Source organism: Macrobrachium rosenbergii, chromosome 48 (genome assembly GCF_040412425.1).
Source record: "Macrobrachium rosenbergii isolate ZJJX-2024 chromosome 48, ASM4041242v1, whole genome shotgun sequence".
Classification (NCBI taxonomy): domain Eukaryota; kingdom Metazoa; phylum Arthropoda; class Malacostraca; order Decapoda; family Palaemonidae; genus Macrobrachium; species Macrobrachium rosenbergii.
In genome coordinates, this window is record NC_089788.1 from 73,184,654 (window position 1) to 73,205,902 (window position 21,249).

The 21,249-nt window shown below is 34.8% G+C and overlaps 1 protein-coding gene and 1 long non-coding RNA gene across 2 annotated transcripts in view; one reads left to right on the forward strand and one right to left on the reverse strand.

Annotated features, from left to right (window-relative positions):
- Positions 1-21,249, forward strand: part of LOC136831536 (uncharacterized) — a 70,862-nt gene that overhangs the window by 21,921 nt on the left and 27,692 nt on the right. The window contains exon 3 of the long non-coding RNA XR_010850922.1: positions 17,772-17,825. This is a non-coding gene — a long non-coding RNA (uncharacterized lncRNA). The remainder of the gene's footprint in view (positions 1-17,771; positions 17,826-21,249) is intronic.
- The window catches only part of LOC136831535 (probable serine/threonine-protein kinase DDB_G0272282), a 49,183-nt gene that overhangs the window by 16,406 nt on the left and 11,528 nt on the right, over positions 1-21,249 (reverse strand). Inside the window, exons 3-4 of the mRNA XM_067092106.1 lie at positions 5,328-5,408; positions 3,150-3,364 (exon numbers count right to left, since the gene is read on the reverse strand). Coding sequence (XP_066948207.1) covers positions 3,150-3,364; positions 5,328-5,408 — 296 coding nt within the window. The remainder of the gene's footprint in view (positions 1-3,149; positions 3,365-5,327; positions 5,409-21,249) is intronic.

A 21,249-nucleotide genomic window follows, 5' to 3' on the forward strand; every position in this document is an offset into this window, starting at 1 on the left:
ACCAGGGGAATGAGAAAGCTATAATATTGACGACAGAAGACTTAATGCCTTTTGGTGTGTTGTGACACGGTCGGCTCTTATATGCCTTTGAGAGAGAGAGAGAGAGAGAGAGAGAGAGAGAGAGAGAGAGAGAGAGAGAGAGAGATTGATTGATTTAATACGTTTTGGTATAGTCTGACAGGGTCACCTGTTATATGCTTTTTCGTGTTATAGAGAGAGAGAGAGAGAGAGAGAGAGAGAGAGAGAGAGATGTTGATTTAATACTTTTTTTTATATTGTATAGGGTCAACTGTTATATGCTTTTTCTTGAGAGAGAGAGAGAGAGAGAGAGAGAGAGAGAGAGAGAGAGAGAGAGAGAGAGGTTGATTTAATACCTTTTGGTATATTCTGAGAGGGTCAGCTGTTATATGCTTTTGAGAGAGATTGATTTAATAGAGATAAGAGCTGTTATATGAGAGAGAGAGAGAGAGAGAGAGAGAGAGAGAGAGAGAGAGAGGACTTAATACCTTTTGGTGTATTGCTACAGGGTTAACTTAATGCTTTCTCTACTGAGAGAGAGAGAGAGAGAGAGGGGCGATGCACGTGGGTGGTGTTTGAACTTTACAATAGCAAATGCTAGAGTAATGTGTTTTTACCAAGGTTATGATCACGAACAAAGGAAATGGCTCTCTTTATTGCTTTTCAAGACTTGATGGAAATGTCAATTCCCACTCGATCTATTGCTCAATAGCCGACATGAAATATTGTCAAGATATAATGGCCTGATATATATTTAACTTTGATAAACATATGCCGGCTACTTAATGGACCACATGAATGTGTCATGTTCAAATGCTTTTGAAGTTCTAGGAAGTTCCAGAGGCTTCCAAGAAGTTCCAGTCTTAAAATGAAATGTGTTCATTTTATTAATTTAGGGATCCTGAAGTTCCTTTTGAAAGTAAATAATATATCTATTTTCTGGGCAAAAAATCGTGATCAGAATCATCACAGTGATTGCCCTGCTTTGTTCTCTTATTGAAATTTGGTTTAGGCGTTCTTCAAGGCGTTTTTGTTTCCCCCTGAACATCTTTGTTCATTCGCGAACCGAGTGGCATTAGATGAGCAAGCAATTTACTTAAATTTATACATATTCATGTATACATATTTATGTATACATTTGAATGTATACATATTTATGCAAATAGAAGTAAACAGGAGCTGGTTTTCTCCTAATTACTTTTGTTCACTCTCGTTTGAATAAATATGTATACAATTTCGACATTAATGTCATACAGTTTTCCCAGTCTCCGATTCCCCGCTCAGTATATTTTTCTCCCCGTTCTTAATGGAAGCAGCGAAGAATAACATCACCGTCATTATCGACTCTCAGCCAAGCTGTTATTCAGGGAAGAAAGCCCAACTTGAATAAACGCCGCCCTAGGAAGCTTTCTTCAAACGCCCCAGGCGTCGTCGCCGTCGAAGATTCGATTTTCAGGCGCCCTGGACTGTTGTCAGCGATTGTTCGAATACGCTCCTTCGCGCAGAGCGTTGACCTTTCCGCTTCAGATTCGTAAGAAGAGCCGGAGACGACGTGGACCTTTTATCGACGTCTGGATTGGTATTTGAACTTCTTCGTCAGATGAATACCCCGGAGAGGTCTAATTTGTCTTTGATTCAAGCCTTCCGTTAATATCACGAGACCTTAGATTCTTGGGGAGGGTCAGGGTTGCTTTCAAGTTGCCGTGACTGGATGATATGTGAGAATCTTGAATTGGATTGAAAGTAGAATTTAGGCTAAAGGCCAAGCGCTGGGACCTATGAGGTCGTTCAGCGCTGAAATGGAAATTGACAGTGAAAGGTTTGAAAGGTTTAACAGGAGGAAAACCTCAAAGCAGTTGCACTATGAATCAATTGATTAGAGAGGGTGGATAGTAAGGTGGAAGAAAGAGAATATGAAAAGAGGTACAGTAAAAAGGAAGGGGTTGCAGCTAGGGGGCCGAAGGCACGATGCAAAGAACCTCAAGGAATGCCTACAGTGCACCGCATGAGGCGCACTGACGGCACTAACCCCCCTACGGGGATATATATTGGAATCTTGATTTGTGTGTGAGGTGGTACCTGGCTTATATATGCGTTTGGTAACTACCTGCCTGGTTTGGTAGCTGGTATCGTGATTGGTATCTGTAGTTTTGGTAGCAGCATTTACGTGTGACCTTCGGAAGTGTTCAGTGTCAATGTGGCAAACCTCATTTCTCTACACTGAAGTATCCGTCTGTGCCCTTGATACAACTATACAAGCCCTTGGTATAAGCCCAATCGGTTCTTGGTGTAACTGCGGTATAGGCTGGTAATATAGGCTTTGAATATAGCACTGTATAAGCTCTTGATATAAACAGTGCAGGCTTTCAATATAGCACTGTAAGCTTTTAATATAATCAATGCAAGCTTTTAATGTAACACTGTAAGCTCTTAATATAAACACTTTAGGTACAAGTGATCATTCATTCTCTTAAACACTGTATGCGCGTGTTGTAACAGCTGTAAATTCAAAATAATGCAGTTTCTTCGTATTTCCACTATTCTAGGTTCCGTGCAACATCATATGCTCTTAATACAACCACTGTAGCCCTTTATAGCATTCTATTTTATTTATCACTGGAAGCCGCATTGCAGTCACATCGTCACCAAAGTATCGTTGACGCCGTAATACTGCCCTAATACGATTCTTCTTGTATTTTAATAATTTACTCACATTTTTTTCTGTTTGTTTATTAGTTTGTTAGTTTATTTTCTGTATTTCCCATTACCTTCTGTTACTTCTTTCTAATGAACACCGTTATATTCTTTGGACGCTTGAATTTCAAGTCAGTGGTCCCTATGGTGGGCTTGTTCCATATGAATAGGGTTAATAATAATAATAATAATAATAATAATAATAATAATAATAATAATAATAATAATAATAATAATAATAATAATAATAATGAAGAAGAAGAAGAAGAAGAAGAAGATGAAAGGGTAGGAGGAGACGAAGAAGAGGAGGAGGAGGAGGAGGGAGAAGGAGAAGAAGAATGGCAAGTAGAAGAGGAAGAAGAAGAAGAAGAAAAGTTATTATTATTAATATTATTATTATTATTATTATTATTATTACAAACACTGAAGAGCCTCACCTTTATCGTATCCCGGCGGGTGATTACACGGGTTCCCGCTTCCGTGGTAGTAATTGTTCGGGTAGACTCTGGAGGCCCGGCTGCCGTGCCCCCGGCCGCCGTGCCTCCGGCGACCCTGGGAAGGCGTCGCGGATCGGGTTCCGAAGTGCCCGTGGCGCCAGCGGAACCACCATCCTCCTCCGGAACACAGGAGGATGATCAGAAGGATGAGGAGCCTGGAAAAGGTATGGAGATGTCAGAAGCTGGAAGACTGGAAGAGTTCTGTCTCGCAGACGCGTTCCAGAAGCCATCTTTGATGGCGCCATCTTGGATTCGGGTGCTAAGTTTTGGGGCTATGATGAGATGAAATATTTCAGATTTTATGAGATGAAACATTTGGTGGCTTTGAGATGAAACGTTTTCAAAAATGTTTCATTTTGTAGGATGAAACATTTGGTGGCTCAGAGATGAAACGTTTTAAAAAATGTTTCAGCTTGCAAGATGAAAAATTTGGTGGTTTTGAGATGAAACGTTTTCAAAAATGTTTCATCTTTTAAGATGAAACATTCGATGGCTCTGAGATGAAACACTTCAAAAATGTTTCATCTTGTAAGATGAAACATTTGGTGACTGAGATGAAACGTTTTTAAAAATATTTCATCTTATGAGATGAAACATTTGGTGGCTCTGAGATGAAACGTTTTCAAAAATGTTTCATCTTGTAAGATGAAACATTTGATGGCTCTGAGATGAAACACTTCAAAAATGTTTCATCTTATGAGATGAAACATTTGGTGACTGAGATGAAACGTTTTTAAAAATATTTCATCTTATGAGATGAAACATTTGGTGGCTCTGAGATGAAACGTTTTCAAAAATGTTTCATCTTGTAAGATGAAACATTTGGTGGCTCTGAGATGAAACGTTTTCAAAAATGTTTCATCTTGTATGATGAAACATTTAGTGGTTTTGAGATTAAACGTTTTCAAAACTGTTTCATCTTGTAAGATGAAACATTTGTTGGCTCTAAGATGAAACGTTTTCAAAAATGTTTCATCTTGTAAGATGAAACATTTTGTGGCTAAGTTTTGGTTGCTATAAGATGAAACGTTTTCAAAATGTTTGAGATCAAAACATTTGGAAATGGGGCGTGGCTTTTTTGTTAATATTTTTGTATTAGTCTTCAAATTAACTACTAATATTTATATTTCTTAAGAGTAATGTTGTGACAATAAGTACTAATATTTATATTTCTTAAGATTAATATTATGACAATAAGTACTAATATGTATATTTCTTCTACTAATATTTATATTTCTTAAGAGTAATGTTGTGACAATAAGTACTAATATTTATATTTCTTAAGATTAATATTATGACAATAAGTACTAATATGTATATTTCTTAAGATTAATGTCGTGACCAAAGAGATTTTTTGTATGGGGTACCCTAATGATTTTTCAACACGTCAGATTGGTAATTTATATATCAGCATATACCCCTTTCATTTCTTACTGACCAAAATACTTTTATAAACTAATATATTCTATGAAGTAACTTTTTGCATACAATAATCAGAATTGAGACAATGAAAAAAACTACATATATATATATATATATATATATATATATATATATATATATATATATATATATATATATATATATATATATATATATATATATATATATATATATATATATATATATTACAGGCAGATAGCGAGATTCACTTAGGGACATTCGATCCCCAGTGGCGAATACTAAACACGGCGCAATACATTTGACCCCCAGGGGTTAGTACTAAACACGGCGAATCAGTGTTGGTGAGTCACTGTTTCGTCGTGTTTAGTACTAGCCCCTTTGGGGATCAAATGTCCCCAAGTGCAATTCGCTATCTGCCTGAAATTTCAGGCAGTTCATGAAATGCCTGGTTTCGCCATTTACCTGTAACATTATGTATATATATATATATATATATATATATATATATATATATATATATATATATATATATATATATTATACTTTACTTTATCTGTTACTGTAATTTTTCCTCACGAGCAATAAGAACCAAAATACTTAAGTAACCTAGACTATACCATGAATTAACTTGTCTATACAAATAATCAGAAATTTAAACTGAAAGATAACAGATTATTTAAAAGAACCTATAGAGAGAAAATCAGCATTACTTACCAGAAGTACCACAGCTGGTAAAATGAAAAAGCTGTGGAGACACAGCAGCCTAGATTGCAGCAATATTCGTGGTGTCCACAGCTGAAAAAAAAAAAAATTTAATTATTTTTTATTTAGTTTCGAGAAACATGTTTCAGTTCTTAATGGTGGGTTGGGACTAAAAAGGTTTAAGCCCCTATGGGGGATAGGGCCTTACTGCACCTCATACAGTGCACTGTAGGCATTACTTACTTTGCGGCGTCCCTTAGGTCTCTAGCTGCAACCCCTTTCATTCCCTTTACTGTACCTCCGTTCATATTCTGTCTCACTTTCCACCCTCTCCTAACAATTGATTCATGGTGCAACTGCGAGGCTTTCCTCCTGTTACACCTCTTAAACCTCCTTTACTCTCAATTTTCGTTTCAGAGCTGAATAACCTTGTAGGTCCCAGCGCTTGGCCTTTGGTCTAAAGTCTATGTTCTGTCCTTCTGAAAGGTTTTAAGTATTTTATGTACTGTAAGGAAACATAATGTCAGTGTCTGGATGGGTACTGGTACAGGTTTTTTTTAAAATTTTTTTTTTTTTTTTTTTTTTGACAAAAAAATCTGAAAATCTAAAAGTTTATGATTCAGTAGTTTAAAGAAAAATATATATATATATATATATATATATATATATATATATATATATATATATATATATATATATATATATATATACCTATATATATATATATATAAATAAATATATATATAACATATATACATATACAGGTATATATTTATATATATATATATATATATAATATATATATATATATATATATATATATATATATATATATATATATATATGTGTGTGTGTGTGTGTGTGTGTGTGTGTGTAAACACAGTTCTTTAAAAAGAAATGCGACCTCTTACAAAAGAGATCACGAATTTATAAAGAGTGAGGCAGTTGAAGGGCGTTTGTCTAACCGGCGAAATAAATACTGTTTTTTTCTCTCTCTCTCTTTTTCTCTCTCTCTCTCTCTCTCTCTCTCTCTTTCCGAAATGTCAGGTATTTCTATTACTTGTCAGTTTAGTTTAAGAGCTAAAAACCTGTGTTAGTTAATTATTTTTATTATAGTAATAAGCGCATGAGTTAGGACATTCAACTTACAGTGAAGAATATATAAATTATACAAGAGTGAAGAGTAGTTTTACTTGAGGATTTGTAAGAAAAAGAAAAGAGAGGTTAAAGAATCATCCAAAAGTGCAGGAAATTGAAGACGCAATATAGAGATAAAGCAAACGATTCAGGTAAATGTGAAAAATTGTTTCCGATGCTGAATCTATGCATCAATCCGGGGTGCGGTTGTAGAAAAGGTAAAGTTTCAGAAAACGTAAAGTTTCAGAAAACGTAAAGTTTCAGAAAAATGCAAAAGTTTCAGAAAAGGTAAATTTCAGAAAAAATTGTTTCAGATGCTGAAGTTTCAGAAAATCAAGTTTCAGAAAAGGTAAAGTTTTAGAAAAGGTAAAGTTTCAGAAAACGTAAAGTTTCAGAAAACGTAAAGTTTCAGAAAAGGTAAAGTTTCAGAAAAGGCAAAGTTTCAGAAAAGGCAAAGTTTCAGAAAAGGTAAAGTTTCAGAAAAGGTAAAGTTTCAGAAAAGGCAAAGTTTTAGAAAAGATAAAGTTTTAGAAAAAAATAAACAATGGGTAGACTCCAAGTCAAAATTACGAACAGGTAAAAAATGCGCCCAAGTTTCCTTGGCGCAATCGAGTTTTCTGTACAGCCGCTACAGCGTATAATCAATGCTGTATGAACCGCGGCCAGTGAAACTTTAACCACGGCCCGGTGGTGACCTATCCTATATAGTTGCCAGAAGCACGATTATGGCTAACTTTAACCTTAAATCAAATAAAAACTGCTGAGGCTAGAGGGCTGCAATTTGGTATGGTTGATGACCGGAGGGTGGATGATCAACATACCATTTTGCAGCCCTCTAGCCTCACTAGTTTTTAAGATCTGAGGGCGGACAGAATAAAGTGCGGCCGGCACAATAGTTTTCTTTTACAGAAAACTAAAAACTAATGAAATGAAAGTGTTAAAAACCAGTAAAAGCAAAGTGATATAAGAGGAGGTTTTGTAACCGCCGAATTCAGTGAAACACGGGAAATTTCATAAAAATAATTTTGACAATTTTTTTATATAAACATAGATTCAGTCAAGTTGTTCCGACGTAAATAGTGTACAGACAAAGAATTTATATAAATATAAAAAGTAAACTTAATTTTTCTAGCGTATCATAATCTATTTTACAAGGTAATGAGACGGTTGTGAATAAAAAAAAATATTACCGTGTTGGGGCGATCAACAAGTATCGTAAATTTTAGTTATTTTTCAAAATTATTCATCAATAAATTCTATAAAATCTTCAGTCCAAAGGAAATTCTGCTGCTTTTGAGCCTGAATTACTATTTATGCTGCTACTCCTGCTTTGTTGCTGCTGTTATTTTATTTGATTTATTTATTTATATTGTTGTTTTTATGGCGTAGCTTAAACAACAAGAACTATGTAATCATTCACTAAGTTCCAGAACCCCGTTAGTGCCGTCAGTTCACCTCACGGGGTGCACTGTAGGCATTGCTAAAGGTTCCTTGCAGCATCCCTTCGATCCCTACTTGCAACCCCTTTCACTCCTTTTACTGTACCTCCATTCATATTAACTTTCTTCCATCTTGCTGTCAAACCCTCTTAACAATTATTTCATAGTCGAGGTTTTCCTTCTGTTACACCTTTTACTGATTTCCTTTCCAGCGCTGAATCATAGGTCCCAGTGCTTGGTCTTTGGCCTAAATTCTACGTTCCATTCCATTCCACTAAGTTCCAGGAAGCTGAAAGCTCTTTCTTTCGATCTTCGGCAGCATAAATACAGATCCATAAATTCGAAGATGACTGGAATGAGCGATTCCCGATTCCTGAAATTTCCGAGCAAATGGAGACGAGGGGGAGGTGGACAGTCATGTTGGAAGAGCTAAAACATTTGTTACTCTGTGAAGAAGATGGCTTGTGATAAATAAGAATATTCTAACGGTAAACAACAAAATCTTATAATAATGGTGTTCAGGGTAGGTGACTGAATTGAATCGAATATTGAATTTAGGCCAAAGGCCAAGCACTGGGACTTATGAGGTTGTTCAGCGCTGAAACGGAAATTGACAGTAAAAGGTTTGAAAGGTGTAACAGGAGGAAAACCTCGCAGTTGCGCTATGAATCAATTGTTAGGAGAGGGTGAAAAGTAAGATGGAAGGAAGAGAATATGAAAGGAGGTACAGTAAAAGCAACGAAAGGGGTTGGAGCTAGGTGCCAAAGACACGCTGCAAAGAACCTCAAGTAATGCCTACAGTGCACCGCATGAGGTGCACTGACGGCAATTCACCCTTACGGGGAGGTAGGTGATTAATGGCTAGTTTTATTTAGGCTTTAAACTTTGTTCTTGTGATGTCAGATGAGATATTGTTAATAATCCCAAGATCTCTCTCTCTCTCTCTCTCTCTTATCTTCTCTTTGTACTGATCTGATTCTCCAACTCATGCTTTGGTAATTCTTCTCAGGAATGCTTTGAATGACGTCACGAGGGGTGGGGGGGAGGTGGTGGTGGTAAGGGCAGGGTTAGCCAAATCTAATACTGAATTGATTTACGAAATGTTGGAATGCTTTTCTTATCGATTGTGAGTTGGGTAAGATTTTTTTTTTTTTTTTTTTTTTTGGCGTTGCATGTTTCAAGTTCCAGGAAGAGTTTTGTCGTTTTGTATACTTTGAGTTTGACGAATAGAGGTTTTTATCGTTTAAGGGGAATTTTAAATTTTTTTTTTTTTTACTGTATTTTGAATTTAGAAAACTTTGTTCTGGTGATTTTGAGTTTTTTTTTATATTTTTGAGTTTGACGAACAGACATTATTATTTTTGAATTAGAACAATTTTTATTATAATTTTTCACAGTATTTTGAGTTTAGAAAACCTTTTGTTTCGATGTTATTGAGTTTCAAGTTCAAGGAAGAGTTTGACATAAGGTACTTCATGTTGAGTTTGATGAACAGAGACTGTCATATTTTAAATTTGAGGAAAATTTCGTTTTATGATACTGAGTTTCTTCAAGTTCCAGGAAGAGTTTATATACTTTTGTTTGAATTTGCAAAGATTGCCACATTTTGAGTTTTATGGAAATTTTCCATATTTTTTCACAGTATTTTGAGTTTATGAAACCTTTTGTTGATGATATTGAACTTTAAAAAGACTTTTTATACCTACTTCAATTCGCGACAGATTTTATACAGAATTGAATTTTAGACATTTCTGATCTTGCGTAGATAGTGACCCCCAAGGGTTTTCGGGGGTCGTTATCTAGGAGTAATATTTCTTGGGGGTCATTATCTTTATGATATTTACAGTCTTTTGTTTATGTTTTAGTTTTCTGTAAAATAAAGCTATTGTGCCGGCTTTGTCTGTCCGTCCGCACATTTCCTGTCCGCACTTTTTCTGTCCGCCCTCATATCTTAAAAATTACTGAGGCTAGAGGGCTTCAAATTGGTATGTTGATCATCCACCCTCCAATCATACCAAATTGCAGTCCTCTAGCCTCAGTAGTTTTTATTTTATTTAGGGTTAAGTTAGCCGTAATCGTGCGTCGGGCAACGATATAGGACAGGCCATCACCGGGGCGTGGTTAAAGTTTCATGGGCCGCGGCTCATACAGTATTATACCGAGACCAACGAAAGATAGATCTGTTTTCGGTGGCCTTGATTATACGCTGTACAGAAGGTTTTTACTTGTGTACTGCCTCATCCCCAACGGGCTAGTACTAAACACGCCGCAAAGGTGGATGTTCATACCGGGTTAAATCCCGTTGGGGGGGGGTGGAGTCACTATCTAGGAAAGATTCCTATTTCTCTGTTCGCTGTTGACTTTTTAGTAAGAACACGCAACTATCCGAATTTAAGTGAGCTTATGCTAAATTCAGTTTTAAAGGTATTGGCGTCTTGGCGTGCGTTGTAGCGTTTTCCGTGCGTCGTCCAGATTACAGAAAGATTTATGTAATGTGTCAAGGATTTTGAAATCTGCCTTGGGAATATTGAATGCTTGTTTTGAATGTTACGGAAAGATTTCGTGGTGTCTTGATATTGCTGCTGTGCAAATGGTCTGGTTTCTTATGTAATGCAGTGTCTGAGAGAGAGAGAGAGAGAGAGAGAGAGAGAGAGAGAGAGAGAGAGAGAGAGAGAGAGAGAGAAAGATTAATTTACTGACTCGATATCACAAACAAGTGTTACATATATGCATAAGGAAAAACTGAAAAAAAGTGTTCCAGTTTAATGGAGAGAGAGAGAGAGAGAGAGAGAGAGAGAGAGAGAGAGAGAGAGAGAGAGAGAGAGAGAGAGAGAGGTTAATTTACTTACTCGATATCACAAACAAGTGTTACATATATGCACAAGGAAAAACTGAAAAAACTGAGGAGAGAAAAAGTGTTCCAGTTTAAGAAAACAAAGTTCCAGGTTAAGAGAGAGAGAGAGAGAGAGAGAGAGAGAGAGAGAGAGAGAGAGAGAGAGAGAGAGAGATGAGGAATCTACAAAAGAAGCTGGGGAGTGGGCATGATACAAGAATGACTGAAAATTGCCATGAGGTATTATATAAGTAAATTTTACATTGCTAAAAAAAAGGCATATAAGTGGCTAGGAATATTTTTATGTGATTACTGTATCAAGAAGTTGGAAAGTAAGTAACGATTATCGTAAAAGTAAAGTGGTTTAGATACTATAGTATGTATTGCGTGGTGTTATATAGATACTTTGGTAAATTTCTCTTACGTAACGTATTGAAAATTCCCAATAAAATGATTTGTAAGTTATACTGTAAATCATTATTATTCCCCCCCGTAAAGGTAAACCGAATATTGCTGTTAGAGATTAAGTAGACGTGTTAAGTTTTCATCGAAGGTCCACCTTGAAACCATTAAAAACTTAGGAAATTTAAAGTGAAGAAATAAATACCGAACCCACCTGAATTCCGAGTAAAAATTTGCCCCAAATACCTTCGCGATTTTGACGACAACACTCTTACTATTAAATAAAATCCCCAGGAAGTGTAAATACACGTCATCACACAATATACACAGGTACGTATACACGTCGTGTATTTGTGGTCCTGACGTCATAAAGGCTTTTAAATTCACGCGACTACCGTTGCTAAGCGCCGGGAAAGGCAGATTTTTGGCGCCCTTTAATTTTGGCGCGCATGCTAACCAGCTGTTTGGGCCCGGCTAATGGCTCAACTTGAAGATGGAAATTGGCTGTCATTTGCGTTATTATTATAAACATAGCGATTTAGCCGTTTGTTTTTTTTTCTGGTATTAATGCTGATGGTGAATGTTTTTTTTTTTTTGCTCACGAGCAAATGGAATGGCCTTAATTTTGTGTATTTCCGTTTCATATTAATATAGACATGATATTGATACCGTGGATATTTCTGTAATGTTTTGTGTTGGTTTTGCTTGTAGTGAAGATTTAGTGATGATTGTCACGAGCAGCCTTGAATGCTCCTAATTTTTTGGGGCCAGGCCGACATTAAATATGCATTTGGCTATGACCTCTATATAATGTTATTTGTGTGATTTCTTTAGTTATTTTATAATTACGATAACTCGTATACTGTGGTTATTGAACCTCTGTATATCATTTGCTGAATTCATAGATTTTATTTCTTTAGATATTTAAAAAATTTGGGTATACATTTTTAACTATTGGTTTTTCAGTATGTATATTGGTCTTATTTGTTTACTCATGTAGTAAATTTGAGTATGCTTGTTTTTATAATAGATTTTACTGTATATATATATATATATATATATATATATATATATATATATATTTGCTTTATTTTATATAAAATTTGAATATAACTTTCATTTCTTGATTTATTTAGAGAAGTTGAGTATCCATGCTTATATATGTATATATATGTATATTGATTTTGCAATACATATATATATATATATATATATATATATATATATATATATATATATATATATATATATATATATATATATATATATGTGTGTGTGTGTGTGTGTGTGTGTGTGTATGTATATATATGTATATATATACACACACACACTATATATATATATAAATATCTTATTAGCTTAAGTATAGAAAACCCTAGTAGCCTAAGCCTCTTTCAGTATTCGTTGTGGGTAAAAAGTAACAATTACCCTCGTGTATTTGATTAACATTGGCAAGAGTTAAACTACTGCCTCGGTTCAGTTCAAAGCGGATGTAACTAGGCCACTAAAGAAGAATAGCTTATCGATCTCTCGTGTTTGGTGCTCTCTCTCTCTCTCTCTCTCTCTCTCTCTCTCTCTCTCTCTCTCTCTCTCTCTCTCTCTCTCTCTCTCTCGTGTCAACCGGAATTTAAAAAAAAAAAGTATTACAAACGTTTTAAACATTTTCGTTATTTTAAGGGAACGTTTACGTTGTGTGGTCCAGAGGTGGTTTTTTGTTTAATGAATTTCTATAAGTAGTTTTTATAGGTTATAAATTCATGGATGGATTTCTATAAGTAGTTTTTATAGGTTATAGATTCATGGATGGATTTCTATAAGTAGTTTTCATAGGTTATAAGTTCATGGATGGATTTCTATAAGTAGTTTTTATAAGTTATAAATTCATGGATGGATATCTATAAGTAGTTTTTATAGTTAAAAATTTTTCTAGTGTTTTAGAAATTGTCTTGAAAGAAATATAGAGGTGAAGAAGTGATTTGTAAGTACTTATTATTTTACTATATTTTTTATTTTTATGGGAAAAGACATTATACTTGAGAATGTTTTTTTGTAAAGTTTCTCAGGTAAATGGCATATTTAAATTTTTTTTAAATATTACAGAAATGATCAAAATTAAAAATATCCTAAAAGTCCATGCATATTTTATTATACATAATGTTTTTCAAGTAATTTGCATAATTTAATTGTGTTAAATATGAGAGGAATTATTAAAATTAAGAATTTCTTAAAAGTTCCTTACGTATTTTGATTTTTGTAATGAAATGATGAAAATTGCATGTCATTCATGACTATGAACAGGAGGAGGTGCGACAAAGGTTTTCAGTTGTCGAGGTGACCTTGTGATTTAGTATCACGTGATATGTGAGAGAGAGAGAGAGAGAGAGAGAGAGAGAGAGAGAGAGAGAGAGAGAGAGAGAAATACATATATGTGTGTGTGTACATTTATCTCTCTCTCTCTCTCTCTCTCTCTCTCTCTCTCTCTCTCTCTCTCTCTATTCATATATATATTTATATATATGTGTGTGTATTATATTATATATATATATATATATATATATATATATATATATATATATATATATATATATATATATGTGTGTGTGTGTGTGTGTGTGTGTGTGTGTGTGTCTGTCACGAAGGAACACACACACGCACGAACAACAAAACCAAGGAGAAGACTGTGTCATAGCATGGCGTGAGCGATGGAGGTTAACTCAACACGCTACGGTATCCAATCTTCGTCGAGCGAAGCAGCAATATTTGGTATCAGCGTGAGGCCTTCCATAGATAAGTTCCCCTTCACGATTTAATTTAGGGTTTAAACACCACTAAAACAATATTTTCCTAAGTGTATGTCACTATTTCTCACCTCTGTGTGTTTACTAAATACTTTAGAATGTGTTTTTGTCAGGGGCTGTCAATAATTTGCTGTTCTCTGGAATAGAATGGGCGTCAGGTGCTGGGCTTGGTGTATGTCCCTCTGTGCGTTTCGCTGAACGGAGGAATTTATAACCTTGAGGTGATTGCTTGCCACGTGTGGGGATATAATCTTCTATAATTATGATTTGCATGGCCATTAATTAGATATATCGCTTTATGTATATAAATATACAAATTATATATATATATATATATATATATATATATATATATATATATATATATATATATATATATATATATATATATATACAGTATATGTAGAAGTAATCAACACAGCAATCACGTGTGTAGTAGAAATAATTTTTCTGACTCACATCGGGATCGAACCCAGGTCTTTCAATTGAAAGGCAAGGGCGTTCCAAGCCTCCCTCAGAAATTTAAGTATATACGCATATATATTAATATTATATATACATACATGCATATATACAGTATATACACACAAACACATGAAAGGTTTGGACTCTCTCTCTCTCTCTCTCTCTCTCTCTCTCTCTCTCTCTCTCTCTCTCTCTCACCGTAGGCTAGGCGAATAAATCATATTGATTTGATATTCTTATCTTTTTCCTGCAGGCGAAATAAGGGGTGAGAGCTCCGCTAATACTCTGTATTTTCTTGAATGGCTTAAGTTCAAGAAAGGTTAAAATATTGAAGAATGTCAGCTTCTGTTGTACAGAGAAAATCTATGACGAGGTTAGTTTTAATGTATCCCGACTTTTGAAGCACAAAATTATTATTATTTATTATTATTATTATTATTATTATTATTATTATTATTATTATTATTATTTCATTAGATGAAGCCTATTCACATGGAACAAGCCCACCAAAGGGGCCACTGACTTGAAATTCAAGCTTCCAAAGAATGTTGGTTTTGGTCGACCAACCACCGCAGACCCGACACTGCGGCAGTAACTGATCATGACAGAGCCAGTGATTTTTTATTGCCCTGGGGTGAGATGCGAATCCGCGACATCTGAGTGGCATGCCACAATACTAACTACTATACCAGCGGACTAGGTGCCCTTTGAATTATAAAAATGTATAACAGAATTGCTTCTTTCCATACTGACTCAACCCGTGGCTTCAGACACCTTCAGAGAGCGAGAATCTTGTAAACGGTTCCTAACCAGTGGATATGTCGATATCGCTTTTGTGAGTGCTTGTATTGCCCCCGCGAGCGCGCCCACACAGGAATTCCTCGTAGGACCCTTTCAAAGGCTGCTTTAGCTCAGCGGTAGGATTTCAGAGCGGGGTTTGTGTCGCGTCGAGAAATGCCTGTCCTCGGCGGAATGAATTATTCGGTGAAGGCATCGTGGCGTTTGCTGCTAGACTGTCACGCATAACATAACGTAACACTTGTTATCTCTCTCTCTCTCTCTCTCTCTCATAATCCTTGTTTTCTCTCCGTCTTTCTCATAACCTCTCTCTCTCTCTCTCTCTCTCTCTCTCTCTCTCTCTCTCTCTCTCTCTCATAACCCTTGTTTTCTCTCCTTCTTTCTCATATCTCTCTCTCTCTCTCATAACCCTTGTTTTCTCTCTCCATCTTTCTCCTAACCCCAATTTTCTCTCTCTCTCTCTCTCTCACGCTAACCCTTCTCTCTCTCTCTCTCTCTCTCTCTCTCTCTCTCTCTCTCTCTCTCTCTCTCTCTCTCTCTCTCTCTCTCTCTCTCGCATAACCCCTATTCTCTCTCTCTGTCAGGCATACCCTTACTCTCTCTCTCTCTCTCTCACACACAAACACAATTACCTTAATTACCCCCGAGGGAGTGTACCGACGTGATGTATATATCATCCTTGAAGGTAAGTGACCGCAACACTTGCCATTTACTTCATCTTTATGATTGTGAGTTTGGTTTTAAAGTGTCTGTCATTACTTGAGTTTTATTTTCGAGAAAGACTTTTTACTTTTTAATGTCAGTATTGTAAGTAAAGACTTCTCAATTTTTAGTGACAGTATTGTAAATAGACTTTAATTTTTAATGACGGTTTTCTAAATATAGACGTTTTCATTTTTAATGACAGTATTTTAAATAAATACCTTTTAATTTTTAACGACAGTATTGTAAATAAAGACTTTTTAATTTTTAATGTCAGTATTGTAAATAAAGACTTCTCAATTTTTAATGACAGGATTGTAAATAAAGACTTTTTAATTTTCAATGACAGTATTGCAAATAAAGACTTTTTAATTTTCAATGACAGTATTGTAAATAAAGACTTTTTAATTTTTAATGACAGTATTGTAAATAAAGACTTTAATTTTTAATGACAGTATTGTAAATAAAGACTTTAATTTTTAATGACAGTATTGTAAATAAAGACTTTAATTTTTAATGACAGTATTGTAAATAAAGACTTTAATTTTTAATGACAGTATTGTAAATAACGACTTTAATTTTTAATGACAGTATGGTAAATGACGACTTTTTAAATATTGATAACAGTATTGTAAATAACGACTTTTTAATTATTGATAACAGTATTGTAAAATGAGACTTTATTGTTTAATAACAATATTGTAAATACTTTTAATGACAGTATTGTAAATAAAGATTTTTTTTATTTTTAATAATATATTGCAAATATTTAGCATTTTCGAAGCTTGCAGAACATTAAACAAATATGTCCCCTTAGGGAGATGGTGCCGTCAGTGCACCTCAAGTGGTGCACTGTAGGCATTACTTGAGGTTCTTTGCAGCGTCCCTCCGTGCCCCTAGCTGCAGCCCCTTTCATTCCTTTTACTGCACCTCCGTTCATATTCTCTTTCTTCCATCTTACTTTCCACCCTCTCCTAACAATTGCTGACGTTTTTTTATTCTTGGTTTCGGTTTTAGCGCCGAATGACCTCTTAGGTCTCAGCGCTTGGATTTAGCCTAAATTTTATAGGTCATTCCGTAAACAAGATAAGTTGAGGTTATCTTTTGAATGACATCCAGACAATCATTTATGAGTACATGATTTTCAAAATTTTTTTTCGCTTTTTTCTTTAAACGGTTATACGAAAGTCAGTGTGGTATTTATCTCTTTACCTTTGCTCTTTTAACATTCTAGAAAGAGACGCGAAGACTGTCAGATAAATTGCTATTGATCTCGAAACAGAAGGTTTTGTCGGCACCTATTGTTTTACATCCCTTTTGCCAATAACATGTGTAATGTCCAGCTAATTCTTATGTTCACGTAGCAGATGTGTACTGCCCTAAAATGGAAGACTGTAGTATCTGCAAAAATACAAAACTGAGAAGAATGGTAGATACTGCTGTTTCCCCTTGCCTTACTACTGATTTTGCGGATACTGCAGATGTGACCCCCCCACAAAGCATTGAAGAATCATTCTGAAACTGCAGTAACTTGTGTATTGGTGTTTCACGAGCCCAGTAGGTGGCATATCTCAATTTCGAAAATTTTGCTGATACTGCAGTTTTCCATTTCAGGGCATTATTTACATAGATACGTATATTTATGTATATGTGTATACATATGAACACATAAATGTGTACACAATACGTACATATATATATATATATATATATATATATATATATATATATATATATATATATATATATATTATATATATATATATATTATTTACTTATTAGTGCGTTCAGGTTATTCATACGTTTTGGGTTGCGTATTTACAAGAGCGCCATTTTGAATTGTAAAATGGAAAATATTTAACATTTCTTTTTTCTGTTTCAGGTAAGGAAATGATCACGCCTTTGGAAACCCCCAAACCCACTGCACAAAATTCAAGTAAGCAATGTATTTGTTGAAAGGTTTTCATATATTTCTAAGTTCAAGTACCAAGATATAATGGATTGTGGTGAAAAATATATTTTTACTAAATAAAACAACACACATGCACAAACGTATGAAACGCGTTAGTTAACTTTGAAACTACTAAAGTATCTAACATTTCTCTAAAGATTAAACCCTGTTTATGGATAAAAACCCTTAAATTTTGTTTTGAAAACCAGTTACGTCTTCAGTAATAGATCTATTCCACTATAATTTAAACCGTCTATGAATAAAATCACAAAAATTTTGTTTTAAAAAAACCAACTTATTCAGTAATGCATCTACCCCACTAAAATTTAAACCCTGTTTATGCATAAAATCACTTAAATTTTGTTTTAAAAACCAACTCCTCCTTCAGTTATGGATCTATTCCACAAAAATTTCAACCAACTTATCCAGTAATGGATTTATCCCACTAAATTTAAACCCTGTATACATATAAAACTATTTAACTTTTACATAAAAAGATAAAAATAAACCAGCTTCTTCAATAATGGATATCACCCTCCATTCCTCATTAAGCGGAGCCAGCAAATCAGAGCTAAAAGTATTTTACATTAAATATTTTAGAAGCCATTTCTATTGTTAGAGAGACAAAGGGCAAGTTAAGAATCCATCACAGATGAGATAGATTGTAATTATAACGTAGTGAAGATATAGCAGTCAAATGAGCTGCTTATAGGTATTCTAAGGTGTCCTAAGTAGGGAGCTATTAAAATTTAGGGAGGGACTATGTTAGCCCTCATTTGGTCATAATGAGGCCCCTGTTGATTATAATTTAGTTTTATAGTTATATGATATTGAAATAAAGACTAAACTATAGTTTTTAGTGTATAGTTTTTTAAGTAAACAGCTTTATGATAGAAATTTTTACCAAGCGTATATAATTTGTCACCCACTGGCTGTAAGTTTTTACGTCTAAGTGTTTTGGAGAGAGAGAGAGAGACTCGCGTACTTTGAATATTTCATCAGGCCATTTGCAGTCCATTATTTACATACATCAACAAAAGAATAATTACGTCATTTCAGCCTTCCACCTCAGAAGCCATGAAAACTTTATACAGCAGAAATGTCAAATTGAACGAAGTGTATATTCGTCCTGATCATATTTTCGCGACACTCAGTACATTTGACGGGTTGATAATTTGGCGATACGCAGTACCGTTGAGTAACCGTGTAGGCAAGTATAGATTCAAGTAGCATATGTAATAAGCCAGCTCTCTCTCTCTCTCTCTCTCTCTCTCTCTCTCTCTCTCTCTCTCTCTCTCTCTCTCTCTCTCTCCGGCTGATTGATTATTTATAGAATCAATCCTGCATTGCTTATTTTCAAGCTCCCAAGTCTTCACGTTCTTTCTGCCACCAACCTTACTTCTTTGCAAGCGCTCTCTCTCTCTCTCTCTCTCTCTCTCTCTCTCTCTCTCTCTCTCTCTCTCTCTCTCTCTTTGTCGTTGTCACCATTGTTCGCCCTCCGATGCGTCATTTTGCGAGAAACCTTATAGTGAATTCGGATAGTTCAACCTTTTTTTTTTCAAACATCTTAATTAAAAAATTAAATAAAGCAAAATTAAATTGAAATAAAGCATCACAAAATATACATTTACCCTATTTTCATTCTGCTCAGTTATGCCCGCGTTACCCACAAGTCTTAGTATTTAACGAAAGGGATTATTTCTCAGTGTAGATTCTAGTACTCCCTTGTGCAGGCAAATTCTGGAGGAATCTTTTACCAGGGAGTACCGTATTCAAATTAAGCAGAGTCCTTCAAAAACAAGAATAAGTTACTCTGTAGTTCCTTCACGTGGACTATTCTGCTTATGATGTTTCTGTTCTGTAAGATATTGGAAACTAATTGCCCAGTTTTAGGTAAATTTATTATGAAATTGTATTCCGTCCGCTTCCTAATTCGCACTGATGTGGAGATCAACTTACTTCCTTCTCTTTTTTTACTGTTTTTGTGATTTTTCCCTTGCAACATTGGTAAAAAAAATAAATTTTGGCCCTTATAATGGAAGCTCTTTTAACTGTTCAAATTTATCTCAAAGGCGTATTATATTTGCCTGTTAAGTCAAATTGGCATAAAGTTTTGATAGATCCAGCGATTAGAATGCTGGAGGTCTGTGGAACCTTATATGCAGTTGTGTCAGGATTGCTTTCAGTAAGAAAAAGAAATAAGCAATATGATTCAAGACAACTTGGCACTGGGTAGGTTGTTTTTGTATAAAAAAAAAAACTTCAGCACCAAGCATATTATTTCTGAGTGGCTGGTTCTAAGTCCCTTGTATTATGCCTTTCGTACTTTCACGTTACTCGTAAAATTATTGCATTTACCTATTTCTCGTAGGCCGATTTTATTTTCTGCTCGAATTTTTTATTCTAGATAATAAATTGTATATATAATCGCTATCCTGGACAGATAGTACCTTATTGTACTATATTTATCCACAGTATACCGAACTTCTCTTTCCAAGCGGAGAGGAAAAAATCAATCTAGATTCTCGTCATACACTGCAGTTCGAAAGGAATTTTTTTTAATACTTCTGTGGATTTGCTAATTGAATTCCGAAGCAGTCCTTTCTTATAATCGGTTTTGATATCAGTGCATTTATTTTACGACAGCGGGGAGTCTGCAATTAGCCTACTTTTATGGTTTCTCGGGTCATAAGTCTAGTAATACGGGCCTGAGCTTGCCAATTTTATTATTATTATTATTATTATTATTATTATTATTATTATTATTATTATTATTATTATTATTATTATATCAGTCAATGTTACCTTTAATCTTAATACAAAACGTAGCAGTAATTACATACAACAAAATCAGCTTTGAAAGCAAAAAACAACGACATAAATCGACGCAACTTCTCTCATAATCCATATCGTGAAATCACTTCGAAGACCTGAGCCACTAATAGGGGACAGCGAACCACCTTCCCATATACAGTATATATTGCTATGACCTACTTCACGAAATAAAAAAAAAAACAGTTCCCATAAATGTAAGTGAGACCTTTATAGAACCTCTAATGGTACGATGAAGAGGAGACTTTTTTTATTGACTCGACCGTAAATAGATGGGTCTAGGTAATGGGTGTTATCGGCTTGCTGGGAAATTGATAACGATGGTGGCCTGTGGTTTTTAGGCTTGCACAAACAGCTCTGACCTAGATAGATATATATAACGGTTCTCTAACATACAGGATGTATTCTAGACTTGTGGTTCGTAGACTTATTGATGTTGGTGTTATTAATAGACGCCATTGTAAGGTAAAGTGTTAATAATTTTTAGACAATGTGACCCACTTTTTCGTATGGTGGTACTAATTGTTGCCTACCGTTTATATCCAAGTACTTGAAAGCACTTGCTCTCTTTATTGAC